Source organism: Melopsittacus undulatus, chromosome 2 (genome assembly GCF_012275295.1).
Source record: "Melopsittacus undulatus isolate bMelUnd1 chromosome 2, bMelUnd1.mat.Z, whole genome shotgun sequence".
NCBI lineage: Eukaryota > Metazoa > Chordata > Aves > Psittaciformes > Psittaculidae > Melopsittacus > Melopsittacus undulatus.
Window position 1 is genome coordinate 92,817,620 of NC_047528.1, and position 17,915 is coordinate 92,835,534.

Here is a 17,915-nt window from a genome sequence, read left to right on the forward strand (position 1 = left end):
TGTGAAAGATGTTGGGCTCAGATGCCAGCATGACAGAGATCCTCTACCTCCTGGCACTGAAGTAGCTCAGTTTGGGTGGAGGATCAGCCTACCTCCTGACACCATTCTGTTCCAAGGTGAAGGCAGGAGTCTGACCTTTTTCTTGATCATCCGTCTTTGCCCTTGCAGTCTCCATCCACTCTTCCTCCTCCAGTCTGCTGCACAGATGTTTTAAATGTGCCTCTGTGTGGAAACTGTAATGTTTTAGAACCTTTTACTGCCCCTTCTGCTGTTCCCTGCTTCCTGCTGAGAGCGGGTGGCAGAGGGAGGCAGGGGCTGCAGGCCTGTCTCATGCAGGTTTCCCTTCCATTTGTTGTGTTAATGGCAGTTTTTCACCAGCTAAGCCAGGAGGCACGTGGCTGAGCATTGCCTTGGAGCCAGAGTTCACTCCCTACTGCTGAAACAGCCTGGAAATGCAGAGTGGCCTTCCAGGCTGTCCCCTCCTACCTGTTTGCCATGTATCAGCCAAGGCTCGTGAAGCCTCTGGAGCTGGCAGAGCTCCTGAGGTGCTGTTTGCGTCTGAGTCCAGGGGTCCAAGTGAAAGTCATATTGTGCAGTTCAGCAGCTTTCCCATGTCCTTTTTCTATGCTTTTTAGCGTGATCTCGTCCATTTTTGCCAGCACCATCACTGGTTGTGGATCGCCAGGGCTGTGCAGGTAGGAGTGGGTAGGTGGAGGGCTGGATTGTGTTCTTGTTCCTCCTCATCTTGATTCTTACTGCAGGCTCCATTCTTTGCCTCAAAACATCTTTCAAGGAGGAAAGTAGGAAGGAAAACAGGTGAGTGTTTGGAATTGGAGCAACCCTGCTCCAATGCAGTGAGTTTTGAAATGTGCAGAATTAGACCAAAAGGGTCTTCAGCCAATGTAAGTTGGCCTTGCTCTACTAACTATGCCAGCTGAGGATTTGCCCTTGTGCCTTGTCGGGGTGGTCTTCAGCATAAAAATAAATGATTAACTATGTAATGAGTGAATATAAAGACAGATGGTAAAGTATTCTTCTGTTGGTACTTGCATGCCTTTGTTTAAGAATACAGAAAAAGGCCCTGCGGTGATGAAATGCAGACGGGAGCATGATGTTATCTTGCACCTATAAACCTTGCTCTGAGTCCACTGGTGGCCACTATCCAGAACTGCTGAGTTCAGACACACTGGCTTGTACTAAGTAGAAATGGCGCTTTCAGTCTTCAGTAAACAGCATTTTTGCCGCAGGGCCCAAATCCTTCAAACATTTGCCTAGGTAATTGTCTGTTTTTGCCTTCTAGTGTCTCATCATCAGCTTATCTTTAAATTCAGACTGTCTAAATGAGTATGTGAGAATGGGGGAAGAGCTGCTGGAGAGCAGGGGAATAAACCATTTCATACTTAATTCACTGGCAGGAGAGCCTAATGTGAGTGAAGCTAAGTGATCATTTTAGGATCACGGTGGGGAAAAAATGAGTAACACAGCATATTAATTTAAACAGATTAAAGAGCTGCACAAATAAATGAAGGGGTTTTTTGTTTTGCTTCTCTGGCAGGCCCTAAATATTAACAACTGAAAAACAACAGCAACAAATATGCATATCTCTGGTTGAATTTCAATGAATTGTCTCAAAATGTTGCCAATTTTTAAAACTGAAAATGTAGACATAAAAATTACTTCAATTAAGGCAATTTATGGAAGTTTTTCTCCCTGACCAAGCCAACAACCTATAACCTACAAGTACCTCGTTTCTTGCCCTCCCATTGGATTTCTATGTAAACGCCTTGTTTGGTCTTACTTAAATAATTATTCAGTATTTGTTTACGCATCACAATTATGTTTAGCTTTGAGATAGTTTCTTAAATGGGAAAAAGTTCCTTTTGCTTATAACGATGACCTGTGATCTTACTTGCCACGGCGCAGTTGTCTCAAACTGCTCAGTTCAGCACATTCACTGGGTTTAGCTGTGTTTAGCTAAGTTTCCAAAAAGTTTTTGATGTGCCAGTGTTCCATAGGTTCGTAATTGCTAACAGGGAACAACAACTTTACATGGTATTTCTGAGCAGGCAGGCCAGTCACAGGGGGTAATCTGAAAAGAGGTTATAGCAAGTTAGACTTTTCAAGCCGTTCAGAAGTGTTTAATGCATTAAAGGTTAATTTTTAAGATGTTTAATGCAGAAAGTGAAACAAAACTGGTTTTTGTATAAAACACCACACATTTCCTATTCCAAGAAGAAATCTTCCTCAGCCTGGCAGCACAACAGCTGTTTGTTGGTTAATACTGGGAATTACTTTATTTCTTCCACAAGGGGACATTTTGCAACATTTGACATGTGTTGACACTTCTTTTCTATACCGGATTACAACTTTCCTTCAACACTGTTATTCCTCACTCCACCCATTCTGGTAACACCTGCCTGCACACAAACCAGAAATCATGATCGGGGCGTAGGTTCACAAAGTCTGGGGCTGCAGTGCACGGTTTCCAGGCAGCCTGGTTGCACCAGGAAGGGACCAGGAGAAGGGGAAGGGAGGTGTGCAGGAGTTGGGGTATCAGCATGTGCCCCCCTGTCTCCTTCAGGTCTCGCTACCCTGATGGGTGTCACATGTTATCTTGCCTTCCTTGTCTGGGGCAGACCCCTCCCTGACCACCCTGATGGAGAGCATGTGTCCAGGGTACTGCTGGCTGAGTCCTGTATGCTCAAAGCCCTGTGCCTGCTTATTCAGGGATATAATTTTTGACACCATGCTTCAGACGTACTACACATCTGCGTATTGATTTGCTGAGTTTCTTCTTGGTTTCTTCGGTAGCCGTAAACAGAGAAGCACTTGTAACTTAAAGGCTCATGCTGCCTCTGTCTTTTGTCCTTCATATTTAGATCTGGCTTGCTCTGAGATAAGTCAGTATAACATTTAAATACAGCCAGCAGAGTGAATGTGCTAACTTACTGAGACATAGTGCATGTCTTGAGCATTCCTGCTTCCGTAACTGTGGCAAAAAGTTGAACAAGGAGATCAGTCTTTACCTGCCTTTTAACCTTTCTTCCCTGGCTGTACTGCTCCAGCCTCTCTGGTTCAGGGGGGAGTTAGAAGAGACGTCCTGCTGCCACCCGCCAAGGCCATAGGTTGGGTGGAATCAGTGATGGCCACAGCGCAGCAGGATGCTGCATTCCTAGGCTACACAGCAAGTGCCAAGGGATTTTGTAAAGGAAGCAAAGCATTTCTTAAATGGTATTTTAAATGTATTTCTGGGCTGAATGCTCCTGACAACCCAGTGAGTTGGGGCTTTCAGCACATACTTCTAGGCTTGACTCATTTTCCATTTCGGTTTTGCAGATCTCCTCAAAACCAGCCTGACAGTTTAGAGGAGCAGATCATTTAATAGAGTTTTCAACAAGTCTGTTTTAGTTCAGTACTATAATGAGCAACAGTTTCTTAGTTACCTCCTTTTTAAAAATACCCATGCATCGTTCTAAGTCAAACTGACTTTACAAATATATGTTCGCATGAAGAAGACTGAAGACCTTACTTCACCTTGTAAATCAAAGCTGCACTCTGGAGGGAGGTTTCATACCAGTGGGCTCAGTATCACTTTTCTCAAGGTGACCTCAGTTGTTTAAGTATGAAGGTTGCATTTGATATGTCACTTACTTTCTCTAGGTCAATAAAATGAACCAGTGTGTCTTTAGATCATCAGAGATCTGCTTATTACCAAAAGATGTTTTAATCCTGATTTGTGCTGGAATTTAAAAGAATCCAAGCAAATCTCATTTGCCATCCTGAATAAGGGTTTGTAGGGTGACACTCTGCTGTGTGTGCAGAGTGCCCCTGGATGAATCCTACTTTATTAGTTTATAGGCTTTTTTCTGAGCACTTGGGATGAGATCATGAAAGTGTAAATGGCTGTTATCTTCAAAGGCCTCTTTTATACTGACAAAACTTCACCTTACTGACTTGTATTAATAATCTATTGCAAACCTAATTAGTTCACATCAAGGTCAGTGTTTTGCAGTGGATAAAGTGACTGACTGTAAGCTCCAGAGAGTGAGTTTTTTCTTCCACTGCTTTTGTGTTGAAAAAAAGGAGGAAGCACTGGAAGTGTAAAAGAAGAGATTGATGAGGACTTTTTGTTTATCTGTAGGCTAAAGAATGGAGTAATTAGTTCACATCATCATGAGCAACCTGTAAGATACCTGAGGCCACACTGCAGTCATCCCTTGTCACTGTGTCTAGCAGTGGACTGTAGAGACTTCCTCATTCAACTCAACTCTTTTCTTTCGGTTTTCCAGTGGGAATAATCCATCCAGGGAACTTCCAGCCTCATGTCTAATTATCCTGAAACTTAGACACAAAGATAGGAAATGTTTCACTATGACATAAACTCATTCATGACTGCCTTCTTGAAAATCTTAAGGCAGAATCCCACTCAGGCAATGGCTGAGCACCAGGGGTTTGGAACTAGATGATCTTAAGGTCCTTTCCAACCCTAACTATTCTATGATTTGATGATCAGCAATGCCCTCTCAGGACCAGCAGGGTCAGGTAAACACATATGAAGGGTACTGCCCTAGAGAGGAAGGTGCAGCTAATCTTGTATCTGCAAACTCAGTGTGACTTCAGCTCGTGGCCCAGGACATATCTCTCAACTTCCTTTGGTCTTGCTCCAACCTATGAAAGAGAAACTTTGGAGGTGTAACTAGGTTGTGATTCATTTCACCTAACTTTAGACATCCATGTTTTGTGTGTCTCTGACACAGTCATCTGGTATCTTTGCAACTGGAGAGAGAAACAGCTGTTCATTGGGTGTGATTCACCCTCCTGACTTGGCTTAGATGTCTCCCTTAGGATGAAATTGCTTGCACCTCACAAGAATCTGTTTTACCCTGCTGGCTATAAAGTCTAGAGTCTAGACAGGTAGCTCAGAGGTAGACACCTACATTGTAGATCTCTCAGGTAGGATGTATCCTTCCCCAAGAGCCAGGACACCAGGAGTCAGCATTATACTTTTTACACAATCAACAGCCTAGTTCTGTGTCTGTGTTTTCAGGGCACGATATATCTGCCCAAGGCAGGCTGAAAGCAGCCACTTTCACCAGGAGTGAGATGGGCTAATTGACCTGCTTCTCAGTGAGCATTGTACCCCACCTGACCCCAACACGTCAGATAGTCTGCTTTCAGGATGTGAGCTAACTAGCACAAAGTAGATATCTTTCCCCAAAGCTGTTTTTACAGGTGAACTTTCCCTGCCAGGGTGACATCAGGTAATTCATATGTGCTCTGGCTCAGCCAGGTGCTGAGCTGTGCCCCAAGTTCTCTGCTGAACTGAAGCTTTGCTTTCTGCATCAGTTCTCCGCCTGCTAAAATGAGGATTGCAATCATACCCTTCCTCAGGGGGCAGTGTGAGGATCAAGGAATGAATTAGCTGGGGGGCATTCACCTACCTACAGTGGTTCAGGGAAAGGTAAAGAGGAGGGTACTTACCTTTGGGACCTAGAGCAGCAGAAGGGAGAAGCTGAGGAAGGGACAAGTGGGACAGAAACAGAGGTGCTCCACTGTCCTGCAGGGTTCGTCATACAGACTGTGGCGGTAGGTCAGGGGAAGCTTCCACAGTCCCCATGTGATTCCCTTCAGCCTCAGGGTAGATGTGATTTCCAGGTGTGGACTTACTGAGAAGGAAAAGCGAGCAGTAACTCCCCAGCACATCCTACCCCATAGTCCCTGTACAAGTCACCACAGATCAATATGCTCTCCCAGAAGCACGCTACCTGCTCTCTTCCTAGTACCGCTGAAGCTAGAGGAAACTGCATAGCCATGCAGCAAGCTGACAAGTGTATATGCATGCACACGTGTGTATGTGCATGTACACACATGTATATGCTTGTACTGGCATCCTTCCACCCAAAGCAACGGAGCTTTCTGCACTGTGCTACCTCCCAGGCTGGGCACAATGGGACAAAAAGTGAAGTCCACTCGCTGCCAACATCTCTGTGATATCTGTTCCTGATTTCCTCACTGTTTCAGTCTGTGCTTTAGCAGTACACTTGGAAATAGGAGAGAACACTACAGTGACATCGAGTCTGGTGGCATGTCTCTGCCGGGGGAGCCAAAAGAGTGGAAAGTCAAGGTTGAATTCTTTTACTTCATTCCTTGTTGATGCGGAGAGGGAGGGAAGAGAAGGACAGGTGGTGGAATGGAGTCTCCCTCTTGAACAAATAACTGCAGCTCTCCTGGGTGACTCATACCTCCGAAGACAAAGAACAATGCATCCTTAATTTGCAAAACTCAGCCTTCCAACTTCTGCATGTCACTGGCACCCAGAGACTTTGCAGTTTGCCCATAATGCCATCATGTTCTTCAAAGCGGCAGTGACGCCAGCCCAGGAGGAGTGTGCTTACTCAGGAAGAGAGATGTTTTATATTTCATTTGAGCAGCTTATGTACTAACCTGCTAGGGCAGCACATACGGTGATTGTGCAATCAGAGTTTTCACAGTTTGGAATTTGGAGTTGTCTGCACTTCCTTATTTAGGCACCAAGCTAGCAATGAGACCTGAGAAGCTTTTTAGGGGACCCCCACCCTATAGCCAGTTACCAGAAACACTACTTGTTTCTTTAAGGTGCATTGTGCATATACAGTTCTGCTAGTCTAGGCAGCTCGTTCAGACAACTTTAAATTGAAGGAATACAGACTTCATGTTCTAGCCCCAAAATATATACAGCTAGCACAGGTGCTTTCTCCTGTTGTCTTTGGTATCATCTCCAGGTGTCTTACTATCATTCTGAGCAACCTGGTATAGTTGAAGATATCTATGCTCACTGCAGGGGAAGTGGATTATGTGACCTTTTTAAGTCACTTCCAACCCAAACTGTTATAAGTAATTCTATGACTGGAGCACTGATTTTCTTGCCATGGACATGAAGACAGCGAAGGAAATGCAAACATTTGGTTTTCTTCCTTTCCTGTCATCTATTTCTAAAGAAAAGCTAGCAAAAAATCTTCATGCAAGACTTCAGTTTTTCACTGTATTAGACACTAAAAGACATATCCTCAAAGGCGCTGGCAGATCTGCTTTTTTTTGTCCTCAAGACCCCTTCTAGTGTAGTGCTGAAAAGCAAGGAGCTAGCGTGGAAGATGAGGCGGGGTAAAGGATACACAGAAACTGAATGCAAAGTAAAAAATGAAAAGTAGAGTTGGTGCTCTGCTCACCAGCATCTAATCACACCACTCCTTGTCTCTGTTTTCCCATTATCATCTTTACTATACACTCGATTCTTCTCAGGGGCTGGTACTCACTTATATGTCCATGTAGCACCTAGCATGCTTTGGGAAGTTCTGCATCAACATTAAGCACCGCAGCAGGACAAACAGCCTCAGCAACTGTTTTTTGCAAGCTTTCTGCTTGAGGCTGGTATTTTTCCTCTTTATTCTCAGGAGTGTGGAGAAACCCCCTCATTCTCCTATCCCACAAGAGTTTTTTTAGAGTCTCAAATGCCTCTAGGACTTCTCTAGCCTTTGCAGTACTCCCCCAAACCAGATTAATACTGAAATAAAATGAATGCAAATGCTGAGAAAGGGGGTTGCTGCCAAAAGATCTCTTTTCCAGAGAATAGCTGTAGATTTAGGTAGTACTTCCACGCCCCCAACTTGAAAAGTTGCAGACACTCAACATTTCTGTCACTGTTGTTCTCGATCAGAGTAAGTCCTGTCACCCGTTAGCAATCTAGGGGGGACTTTTCAAGGCCACAGGGAGGACTGAATGCTCATCTCCTATAAATTTCCAGTGGGAATTAGGAAGCTTTAAAGAACTTTCCCTAGGGGCAAATCAGAGCTTGTATCCGCTTCTGTGAAACGTGCCGCTCTCCCAGCTGTTGTGCTGGGAGGTGGCTCTGTGGTGTGACAGTGGCTTCCACAGCCTGGCACCCACAGGAAAACCACCCTGCAGGGTGAAGAGGCTGTTGGTGGAATTTTACAGTTTGCTCTGTAATTTTCCAGCTCCTCATGTTCCAGCACCGAGAGGTATGAGAATACCAGCCTTGTGTGGCTGCTGCCACTGCCAGTGATGAACTTGTCCTTTGGAAAGTCCCCCTTATTTAAGCTACTGACTAATTCCTTCAGCTGCCGGGAGATGACACACCTTTTCACAGTGCTGCATTAGGCTGAGGATTTGCTGGGTCCCGAGTGAGTGAGGGAGGGAGATTGAGTCATTTCGGATTCTGTGCTTCAGAGAGGGACTAGGTCAGACTCATGCGGGACCACCGTCCATTGTACTTCTCTCAATTTCACCTGAAGCTGGTGGAGCTAGGAGGTAATGCAAGACAGCTAGTGGGATGAAAAGGCAGAGACAGGCATGTAAGAAATGTTGGCAGAGAGGGGAAGGAGGAAAGGCTGAACTGAAGTTTTTAGGCAGGCGGCATCTTTCTCATGAGCACAAAGCTGCATGGAGTATTTCTGTGCTCATAGTCCATTTCCTCTATTAAGCAAGACACCTCTCTGAATGAACAAGTCTAATCAAGACCATTCCTGCCTTACACTCAAAGGAAGGGAAAGTCACACCATAAAAACTGTTTCCCTTTGGAAAGATTAGCAAATCAGGCCAGGGAGGGGGGGAGTTGGACAAATCCCACACTCAGAAAAGCCTTTCAAAGCAGTTAACGATCCGACTCTCTCCTTGTCTGCCTCCGAGTTTGACACCAGTAAACTAATCCCAGCTTTCATTCACCCCACGTCTTCTGCCAGTTGCTGCTTTTAAAGTGCTTGCCAGGCTGGTGGAGGAATTGCAAAGCTCGATGCTATGCGACTTTCGGGCTTTGACTGACAGAAATTTTTGCAACTTGAGAAAAAAAGTCTGGCAGCAGGAGCAGTGGCTATTTCGCAATTCATCTCGCTGTGCCGAGGATGGGGGGATTTTCACTGACACAGATAGTGGTTAATTAGCTGCTCGGTACACAGCGCTGACTCCTCCGTCTCCCCTTACCCTGGCTTGGGAACAAATGCTTGCAGAAGGTAGTTTGGTAGTTTCTCAAACAGGCAGGTGCCATTTCTGAGGCAGAGGGGTGAGGCAGGACTTGCAGGCAGCCCATGTGCAAGTGCAGCCCAGCACAAACGGGGAGGTGGAAAGATGGGCAGCCTGTCTGAGTCAAAGCCATACCTGCTCCCTCCCGGGCCGCTGCCGGCTCCGGAACCATCCTGCTCGCGCCACGGCGTACTGACTCACATCCTGCTGCTCCTTTCCGAAGCTTCCAGGAACATGCTGTATCATACTGAGATTTGGCCACGCAGCGCCTCTTGGCTGGGAGCAGGCAGCAATGTCTGACCTGCAGTGACACATTGAGAACAGTCTCTCTGTGCTCCAAGGGCAGAAAACACATTCAGAGGTGTGTGGGATCCAGCCCAGTGGAAGCCATGTGCATCCGCATAAGCATTTTTCCTTTCAGCTCATAGGTACAGTGGAACCTGTTATCAGATTTGAATTCTAAGCTTAAAGCTTTTAATATGGTTAAAAGAATAATATTCTGATCAGAATGTAAGATGTTACTCCTGGCAGGGAGGTTGGAGCTAGGTGGTCTTAAGGTCCTTTCCAACCCTAGCTATTCTATGACTCTATGATTCTATGTTACAGGATCTTTCTTTTAGACAGCTTGGTATAGATTTGTTATATTTGTTCTACAGAAATTATGAGGTGACAGATATTTTAGGTGTCATGTCAAGTAAAATCCTGAACAACCTGGTACTGCAAATCACCACAGTCCCACTGAAACTTGCTGATTTATACCCTCCAAGTGCCTGACAGCACCACATTTTCTTTTGGAGGGAGAGGGGGGATGCTGTTTTTTACATTTTTAAGTGTGTTATCCTCTGAAAAAAGAATCACATAGAAACGTTATCCCAGGACTTCATGTTTATTATGTCCCAGTGATATCTATGTCCCTTTGGCTCAGGATCATTTTTATAGACAAAATGATGTTCTGCATGAGCTCAGCAGATATGCTGTGGGTTTGATCAAGGTCTTGACCCATCACAGAACAGTTTGGGTTAGAAGCGACCTTAAATTTCATATCGTTCCAACCCCCTGCCATGGGCAGGGACATCTTCCACTGAAGCAGGTTGCTCAAAGCCCCATCCAGCCTGGCCTTGAGCACTGCCAGGGATGGGGCAGTCACAGATTCTTAGGGCAACTTCTGCCGGTGTTTCACCACTGTCATAGTTTATCTTGTCCTCTGAGCATCTTTTTGCACCCGAATATCAACAACTTTGGAAGCCAAAATATGCCCTATGCCATACCAGGACAGCTCCACTGCCTGGCAGGTGTTTGTTCACCCTGCTTAACCATGCCCTACAAGGCTATCTCCGCGTCTGGGTGTCGGCATGTCTCCCGTGCCCCCTGATAACCACGGCGCCCGTGGCCGGTCCTACCAGAGATACTAGTGCAGCGCAGCGGCTGTGCCGCTTCCCGGATGGGAACGGAGACCAGGCGCTCACAGTGGTCGTGTGAAGGCTCCGGCGGCTGCGGGGGAAGCCGTGCCCAGCGGGGCCGGCAGGCGGGTGTGCGCTGCGGGGCTGCCAGCCGCCCGCACGGGCTCCGCCGCCACCTACCGACCCCGGCCGGCGGAGCAGCTCACCGCCTGCGGCCGGGAGCTGTTTGACACGGGCACGGCGCTGACATGAGGACCAGGGGAGCATCGCGGAGTGGGGACACCAGCTTTCTTCTTTTCGTATCTTTGCTTGATTTCTTTTTCCGCTGAGTCTCTGACCAAAGCCAGTTTCATTAAACTATTAAGCATTGTGCAACATTTGTACAGCTTAATTACAACTTCTTTTTTTTTTTTTTACAAAAAAACAACAAGCCGAACGCAGCCTTTTTGCAGCAATAAAACATGACGAGGCATGAAAGATGGTTCAATACTTTCTGCTTAATAGCTTGTTAGGCATGAGGCTAGAGGCCCAGAGCTCGTGACTACGCAGCAAGGTGTGAATTATTGCACCATAATTCTCGCCCTGAAGTGTTTTATTGCAATTAATAACTGTTTTCATGTTTTAAATACATTTTCTCACACCATAAAAAGCAGAAATGGAAAGTACTTGCTAATGGGAGGAATACTGGGAGGATTGGGCATGGATCACCAACTGCAGCAACTTCTTTAGTTTCGTGCTATTTTGATCTGCTCTTAAAACGATTTTGGAATCCTCTTCAGCTTTAAAACTGTGGACCCAAAGCCCTGCTATTTCCCTTTGTTGAAGTAGCTCTCCCTGCAAATCTCTTCACAGATATTCTGGGTTGGGAAGCAGCTCCCTTTCATTTGCAGCATATTTTCTCCAAATCAACTGCAGCCACACAAAGCCACACATTCAGTTCCCCATGCCAAGCTACTGACTTCTGAGATGTGCACCTCGTTATTTTCAAAGCAGAAAAGAGATGGATTCGGAAAGTGTTTGCTGACTCTTTGTGCAGCCTGGTCCTGTGGCAAATTTGAACTCATTCCAGTTTAATTTCAGTTAACCTGAAAGCTGAAGAAAAGCAGATATCACAAAAATAAAATGCTATTTGAGGCCCTTGATCCAGATCCTACTGAAGCTGCTGGAAATGCAAACCTTGCCTTTACTGGGAGCTGAGTCTGCCTCTTGATACTGAAATGGTGCCATAAAAATGCTATTACAGTGATACTTTCCTCCACTTGTTATTAAAAAACAGCAAAGGTGATGCCTGGGGTTAGTCAGCACAACCTGCTTTAATATGTGTATATAAGCACAACCTGCTTTAATATGTGTATATAATATAATGCTCTCTATTAACATCACTATATAGATTGCAATTGGTTAACCAGTCTGATGTCAAAAAGCCAATCTTTAAGAGCAAATACAGGGACTGAGAATACAGGTACAGAGATGGAAAATTGATTGGTATTTTGAACTTTCACTTAAGAAGACTTAATGGGATGAGGAGATTAATAATGGGGGTCTCTCGGGCTGTCTGTCACTGTTTTGAGTACCCCAGAGGTCAGTAATAGCAGCAAATGGATAAAGCAGCTCAAATACCTTGGTAGCCTTTTTCTGGATGTTACTAGACGTGTACTTGGCCCATTATGCAGTTTCTAGTCAGGACACAGCACAAAGCCAATTCTGGTAGCACTAACAGAAATAAACTATATTTCAATTTAGCCTTGTCAGTGTTCAGTAAACCCATGACAAAGTCTTGCTTCCTCTTCTGCTGCTGCAGTGGCTGCTGCGGCTTTTTCTGCATCTTCTTACTGTTTGTTGGTCATGTGTTTATTGCACTTGGGTCTGTTTTATGGACCAGGATCCCACACGTACTGGGCAAGGTACAGGACAAAACCACGTCTCTTGTCCTGAAGATCCAGCAATGTAAGAAATGAGAGAGAAGTGGCAGAAAGAGCTGCCCTGCCATGTAATGACAGTTTGTAACAGGAGAAAACAGAGAGTACATTCTCTCCTTTCATCATAAAAAACGGGGTTGATGGCAGTACCCCCTTCAAGCATACCCAGACCCCTCTGGACAGACTTCTCCCCTCTTCTCTGCAGTGCTAGGATCTGAGGACAGAGCATCTGAAAACAGAGGATAAAACATTTTCAGCCAAAGAGATTCTGTGGCTTCTGCAGTGACGTTGTCAAACAGAGCCCTTGCAAGGGAGGTGACAGAGGGGAGGCTCTGTCAGGTGAAGCATTGGCCTTGGCAGAGGACATTTAGTCTCCTAGGGCAGGAAGACAAGCCAAGGGAGTTTCCATCCTTGGGCTGGGGTCTCTTTACCACAAGGGGGATCAGGATTTCCAGTATCAGGATTCAAGTACTTGGCTGTGCTGCTGAAATGAAATCAGCGGGATTTTGTGCTGAAATAAGGGAGTAATTATTTAATTAACCCCATTTCAGAATTGAAACACAGTGTCATGCCATTACAACATTTACTCTGTCGATGCTTTGTGGTATTTATCCTAATGCTAACCCTGGAGACTGAATTCCCTCATCTGTCTCCCTGTCATCTTTAATAAACACTGACCATACATTAACAATGAGATGATGTTGTAAGTCAGAATAAGACAGGCTTTGTGCCTCTGTCTTTTTGTTTGTTTCTACTGAAGTCCATTTAATGCAATTGGATGTTGCTTTTAAAAGAGCATGAGTCAACTGAATTTATTTTTAAGGAAGTCTGCCTGAAAAAAATTAAATATTAATAATATCTGAGTTTGAATATATTACTCAGCAGAAAACTCTTTACAAGACTTTACTTTATTCTGCAAGTGACTTTAGTAGTAATTTTTTTTAAAGCTTTATAAATCCTCCCTTCTAAACAGATGAAACAAACAAAATGCAAAACTCATCTCCATAAAGCACAACAAAATAATAATTTCCAGATGGGCTTTCTGATGGAAGATCAAAGTCCTTCATCTCAGACTTGGGAGATTTCCCTTCCATGCTGATATCAGTTTTATCTGCAAGCAGTTCATCCAACATTTGCTTCTTTTTCAAAAAGGCAATTAGCTAAATGAAGCTGATGGAGAATGCTCTTAGAGCTGAAGAGACTAGAAAAGATTTACTATAAATAGGAAAAGATTTCTGGGTAGGTGGGGGGGGGAATCTTTCTCACTTTGATTTATACAAAAATTAGTCATTTGTATACACTGAAAAACACCAGCTTCCTATGCAAAGATGAAATAAGCAGAAAAGAGTTGTTTCTGCATTTTTGCAACTGGTTTGGGCAAACTCCTTGCTGTGCATCTCTGTTTTCCAACGTCAGCCAAACTAGGCTTGTGGCTCGAAAATAATAGGTTAGTGTTTTTCTGTGAATGTTTTACGCATCTGTGCATTTTGAGATGCTGCTTCCAAGAAGCAGCAGTTTCTACAGAAAGCCTGTACTTACGTGTTGTCTGCATTTTCAGCCTAGCAGAGCCATAGGGGTTGTTTAAGGCTTTCTGTTTCTGAAGTTCAGCCACTACTAGTAGATGTATCCATCACTGTGAACTGTATTTCTGTGTTTTAGCATATACAAAATAGATGTACATAATACCTGGTCATTTTATTCACCCTGGCAATTTCAGAAGATTGAGGAAGTCCGATTCCCCAGTCCTAATTATCCACTTAGGCATCTGTCTTCTGGAGGACACTAGTTTCTCTCTCCTTCTCTGTCTCTCTCACACACACATATTTTCATTTTGTTATTCTCTACCTACACATCTGCACAGAAGCCCTCACAGTTCAGTATTCTTGTCTCCTTGGTGCCATGCACCACATGCCTTTTTGGCTAATAGGTCTGCAAATACACAGCCCAAAATACTAATGCATCTCAGCAATGAATAGTCTTTCACATTGGAAAGCTTAATCTGCTTTTCCCTGACCGCTTTTCCCTGCCTACCATCAATGCGAAATACCAACAAGCTTCACAAGAAAAAAAACAACAACCCACCAAAACTCACAGATGCACAAATAGTATTTTAGAAAGCAATTCATCTGAAGGTCTCTTGACAAAGAGGATTATGGAACTGAAATGTAATTACCTTGGCATTTAAGTTTCTATTTCCACCATGTGGTTTGGTTCACATATTTGATTGCAAAGTTTTGTCATTCAAAACAGCCTATAGGTCTCTTTTTCATTACAGATACAAGGCAAGTACAGCCGTCTCCACCATGGTCCTATGACCAGTCCTACCAGTACCTGGGCTCCATTGCCACCCCCTCCGTGCACCCCGCCACACCAATATCACCTGGCAGGGCTAGCGGCATGACATCCCTCACCGCAGAGCTTTCCAGCCGGCTGTCAAGTAAGTACCTAAAAGATAGTCCCTCTGCACTGAGCCTCACCAAGACCCTGAGGCTGACTCCAGTGCAAAACAGTTGCAGTGTCCCAGGATGCTGCCACAGCTTTCCCCCAGTTGCAGTGAAGCCTATTGCACAATCCCTGCAGCAAGCCTTCTCTAGCACTTTGCTGGGATTTGGGCAAAGAGTGAAGAAATACGGTTTGGGACCCAATATATCATTGTCAAAAAAGAACAGGAAAGAGGAGAAAGCAGCACTTTGGAAATATATAGAACTATAAAGATAATTTGGCGTGCTGAAGAGTTATTCTGTCTACCGAGAAATGAATGCCACAGATATTTCAGTTCTGTTCTCTTCCCTCGCCCTAAATTCAGACCAGAGCACAGCAGGTTATGGGTGGACACACTGACTGCAGGATGGTGGGGTTTGACACTTTTAGTGTTGCACTGGATTGTTTTGTCACATTTTCATCAAATTGTACAGCAGAACTTTACAAGCTAACGTGAAAATACAGCATGGAAGTGAAAGCTACACCCCCGGTTTCCACCATACTCAACTGACCATCTGCTGACTCTAATCCACACATATTGAACCAATATGTGTGTGTTTAACAGCAGGAATGAGAGCCATATAATTCAGATTTGCATACAGCTTTTGAAAGCGTATCTTCTTTGGCTACACATATTGCTCTCATTTGAATACTCAGAGCTTCTTCTAAGATCAGAGAGAATCACTTGAATGTGCTCCAGCCTGTTCTATTGTTGTCATACACAGCCTGCTTTGAAAGAGTGACAGGAATGATGCCCACCAAAATTAAATTATTTGTTAGGTCTGGGTGCTAATTGCATCTTAGAAACAGCTGAATGTAGGAATTTTCTTGTTTTAAAAAAGTCTATAAAATTCTCTATTGACACACTCTTCTTTCAAAATGAAAAGACTCCTTTTTTATTTTCTCTCCTGTGTTTCCCTCCCTTTGCACTCCTTTCCACTGGCAAAATGCAAAAACATAGAAATCAGAGAAGGATGAATGACGATCTTCGCAGAAATTCATAGAAATTCCTTCATAGAAATTCTTCACTATGAGGGTGATGAGGTACGGGAACAGGTTAACCAGAGACATTGTGGCTGCCCTATTCTTGGTAGTGTTCAAGGCCAGGCTGGATAGGTCTTTCAGCAGCCTCGTCTAGTGGAAGGTGTCCCTGCCTGTGGCATGGGGATTGGAATTGGATGAGCTTTAAGGTCCCTTCCAACACAAACCAGTCTGGGATTCTACTACAGTAACCAGAAAATTTAAAGTAAAACAAGTAATTTCATCAAGTTTTTTACTTAGAGAAGTATTTTTTCTTGACAGACAAAATTTTCTGAAATCAATGTTAGCCACCTATTTTGATTTTCAAACCCTCTACAGGGGTGACTGATGCATGTGTACTGGTAGGTGTGGATACATGACTCAGACTGAATGGAGATGTTAATCACATTTTACCTTTACCAGTGTGGCGACTGAGGTTGCACTCAAATAAGTGAATTTACTGAATTTTGAAAGGCAATATTTTTTGCATTGCTGTAGTACCCAAATGTCATCATTTTGTACCAGGGCTCTTGTTGTGCCATGTGCAGTATGAGCACCAAAGGCAGCAAAGGTAGCTGCCCCAGGAATGCACAATCTGACAGAAGACAGCCATGGAAACGTGGAGTAACTGAACTCTGTGTCTCTTTGGTGGTACAAGGTGAGCATGGAGGTAGAGCACGAGCACTAGGGCTTACAGGTGCATTTTGTGCCCGTGTCAAAGTGATTTACCTCGTGGCAGGCATATTTTCTTCAACACTTGAGAAGGAACCTAGAAGAGCTCCATTCATGTCAGTATCCTTTTCTTTCCTGTCTGAATTCTGTACATGGGGGTTCATCTCTACACATCTTAAGTGCTTCTTTATAATGCTTCCAAAATGTTACATCTCTATCAAATGTCATTCAATAGTCATAGAAAAAAAGTCACAGTATTTTAACTCCAGTCCAATTACTGTCACACCCCCTTGCTGTCTAGTGAAGAAATTTCTCCTTCCAGAACAAAAGGCAAATTTCTAGGCCCTACCATATAAAGACACAGTGCCTCACAAGAAAAAGCAAAAATATAGGACCTGCTTGAAATATCTTGACATTAAGTCTCATTATTCCTCTTTTTGCCAAACTGAGAAGAAAAAACCCTCATCTGATAAGTGATGTGTCCAGGCAACTTTGAGAAGCTTCATTTCTTTCTCAGGAATGAGGTGTGGAAGTACCATTTAAAATCTGGCAGGTTGTCAGATGCTACCTTCAACCTTAGCTACTCTGAAGCTCCTGCCATTCTATACCATAGTGTGTCTTGCCATGTTAAATCTAAAGGTGCTAGGGTCTAGGGGAAGGAAATGTGTTCAGGGTCCCATTAATCTTCCAGAAAAAAAAAGGGAGGCCAAGTCAGAAAGGAAGCATACAGCATGCGTCAGAGCTTTTCTAAGAAATTTATAAGGATTCATCAAGTTGTGCTGGCTGTGTCGCTGACGAGCTTTCAGAACTTGGCGCTGCAGTGTGTCTGCTCTAGCTTTAAATCCGGTCAGAGCCAAGAGCTTTGTTTTCTCTCTGCTTCTTCTCATGAGTATTTCCTTCAGCACATGGCTCCTCTTCTGCAGACTCCACGCCTTGTCTGATAGAAGAAGTTGTCTTCTGGAAAGATTTTTTCTTAATTATTATTGTTGTTATTTTAATCGTGCATAGCTGCCAGCTGCAGGGACTGACACCTTCCATTTATCTGAGTCATGATGAAGATCCTTCCTAAAGATGCCATTATGTGCTCTGCTTGTTTAATCCCTGCGCACCAGGGAAGGAGATGGTGGGACTGGACATACTTCCACTGATGTCCGACAGCACGGAGCAGAATTTGACTGTCCTAGAAAACATTTCACTTGGCAGGGTGGGAAAGGCTTCTAGCACAAAGGAAAGGAAATAAAAAGGCCAACCCTCAAATACATCATTCTGCTTTAAAAACGCAATACTATTGTTCTTTATTGCTTACTCATTGGAGCCAGTATTTGGAGAAGTTAGTAACAATTACAGAGACATTATATGAGGACCCAGATATGAAGACCTTAAGTGAACCTGATTTATCTTGACTTTGGTA

The 17,915-nt window shown here is 44.1% G+C and overlaps 1 protein-coding gene across 5 annotated transcripts in view; it reads left to right on the top strand.

Annotated features, from left to right (window-relative positions):
• Positions 1-17,915, top strand: part of RUNX1 (RUNX family transcription factor 1) — a 171,610-nt gene that overhangs the window by 148,391 nt on the left and 5,304 nt on the right. For 3 of the 5 annotated variants that reach the window (XM_031051404.2, XM_031051405.2, XM_005151667.3), the window contains one exon: positions 14,589-14,768. In XM_031051404.2, coding sequence (XP_030907264.1) covers positions 14,589-14,768 — 180 coding nt within the window. The remainder of the gene's footprint in view (positions 1-14,588; positions 14,769-17,915) is intronic. The other 2 variants (XM_031051406.2, XM_034060087.1) reach the window with 1 other exon arrangement.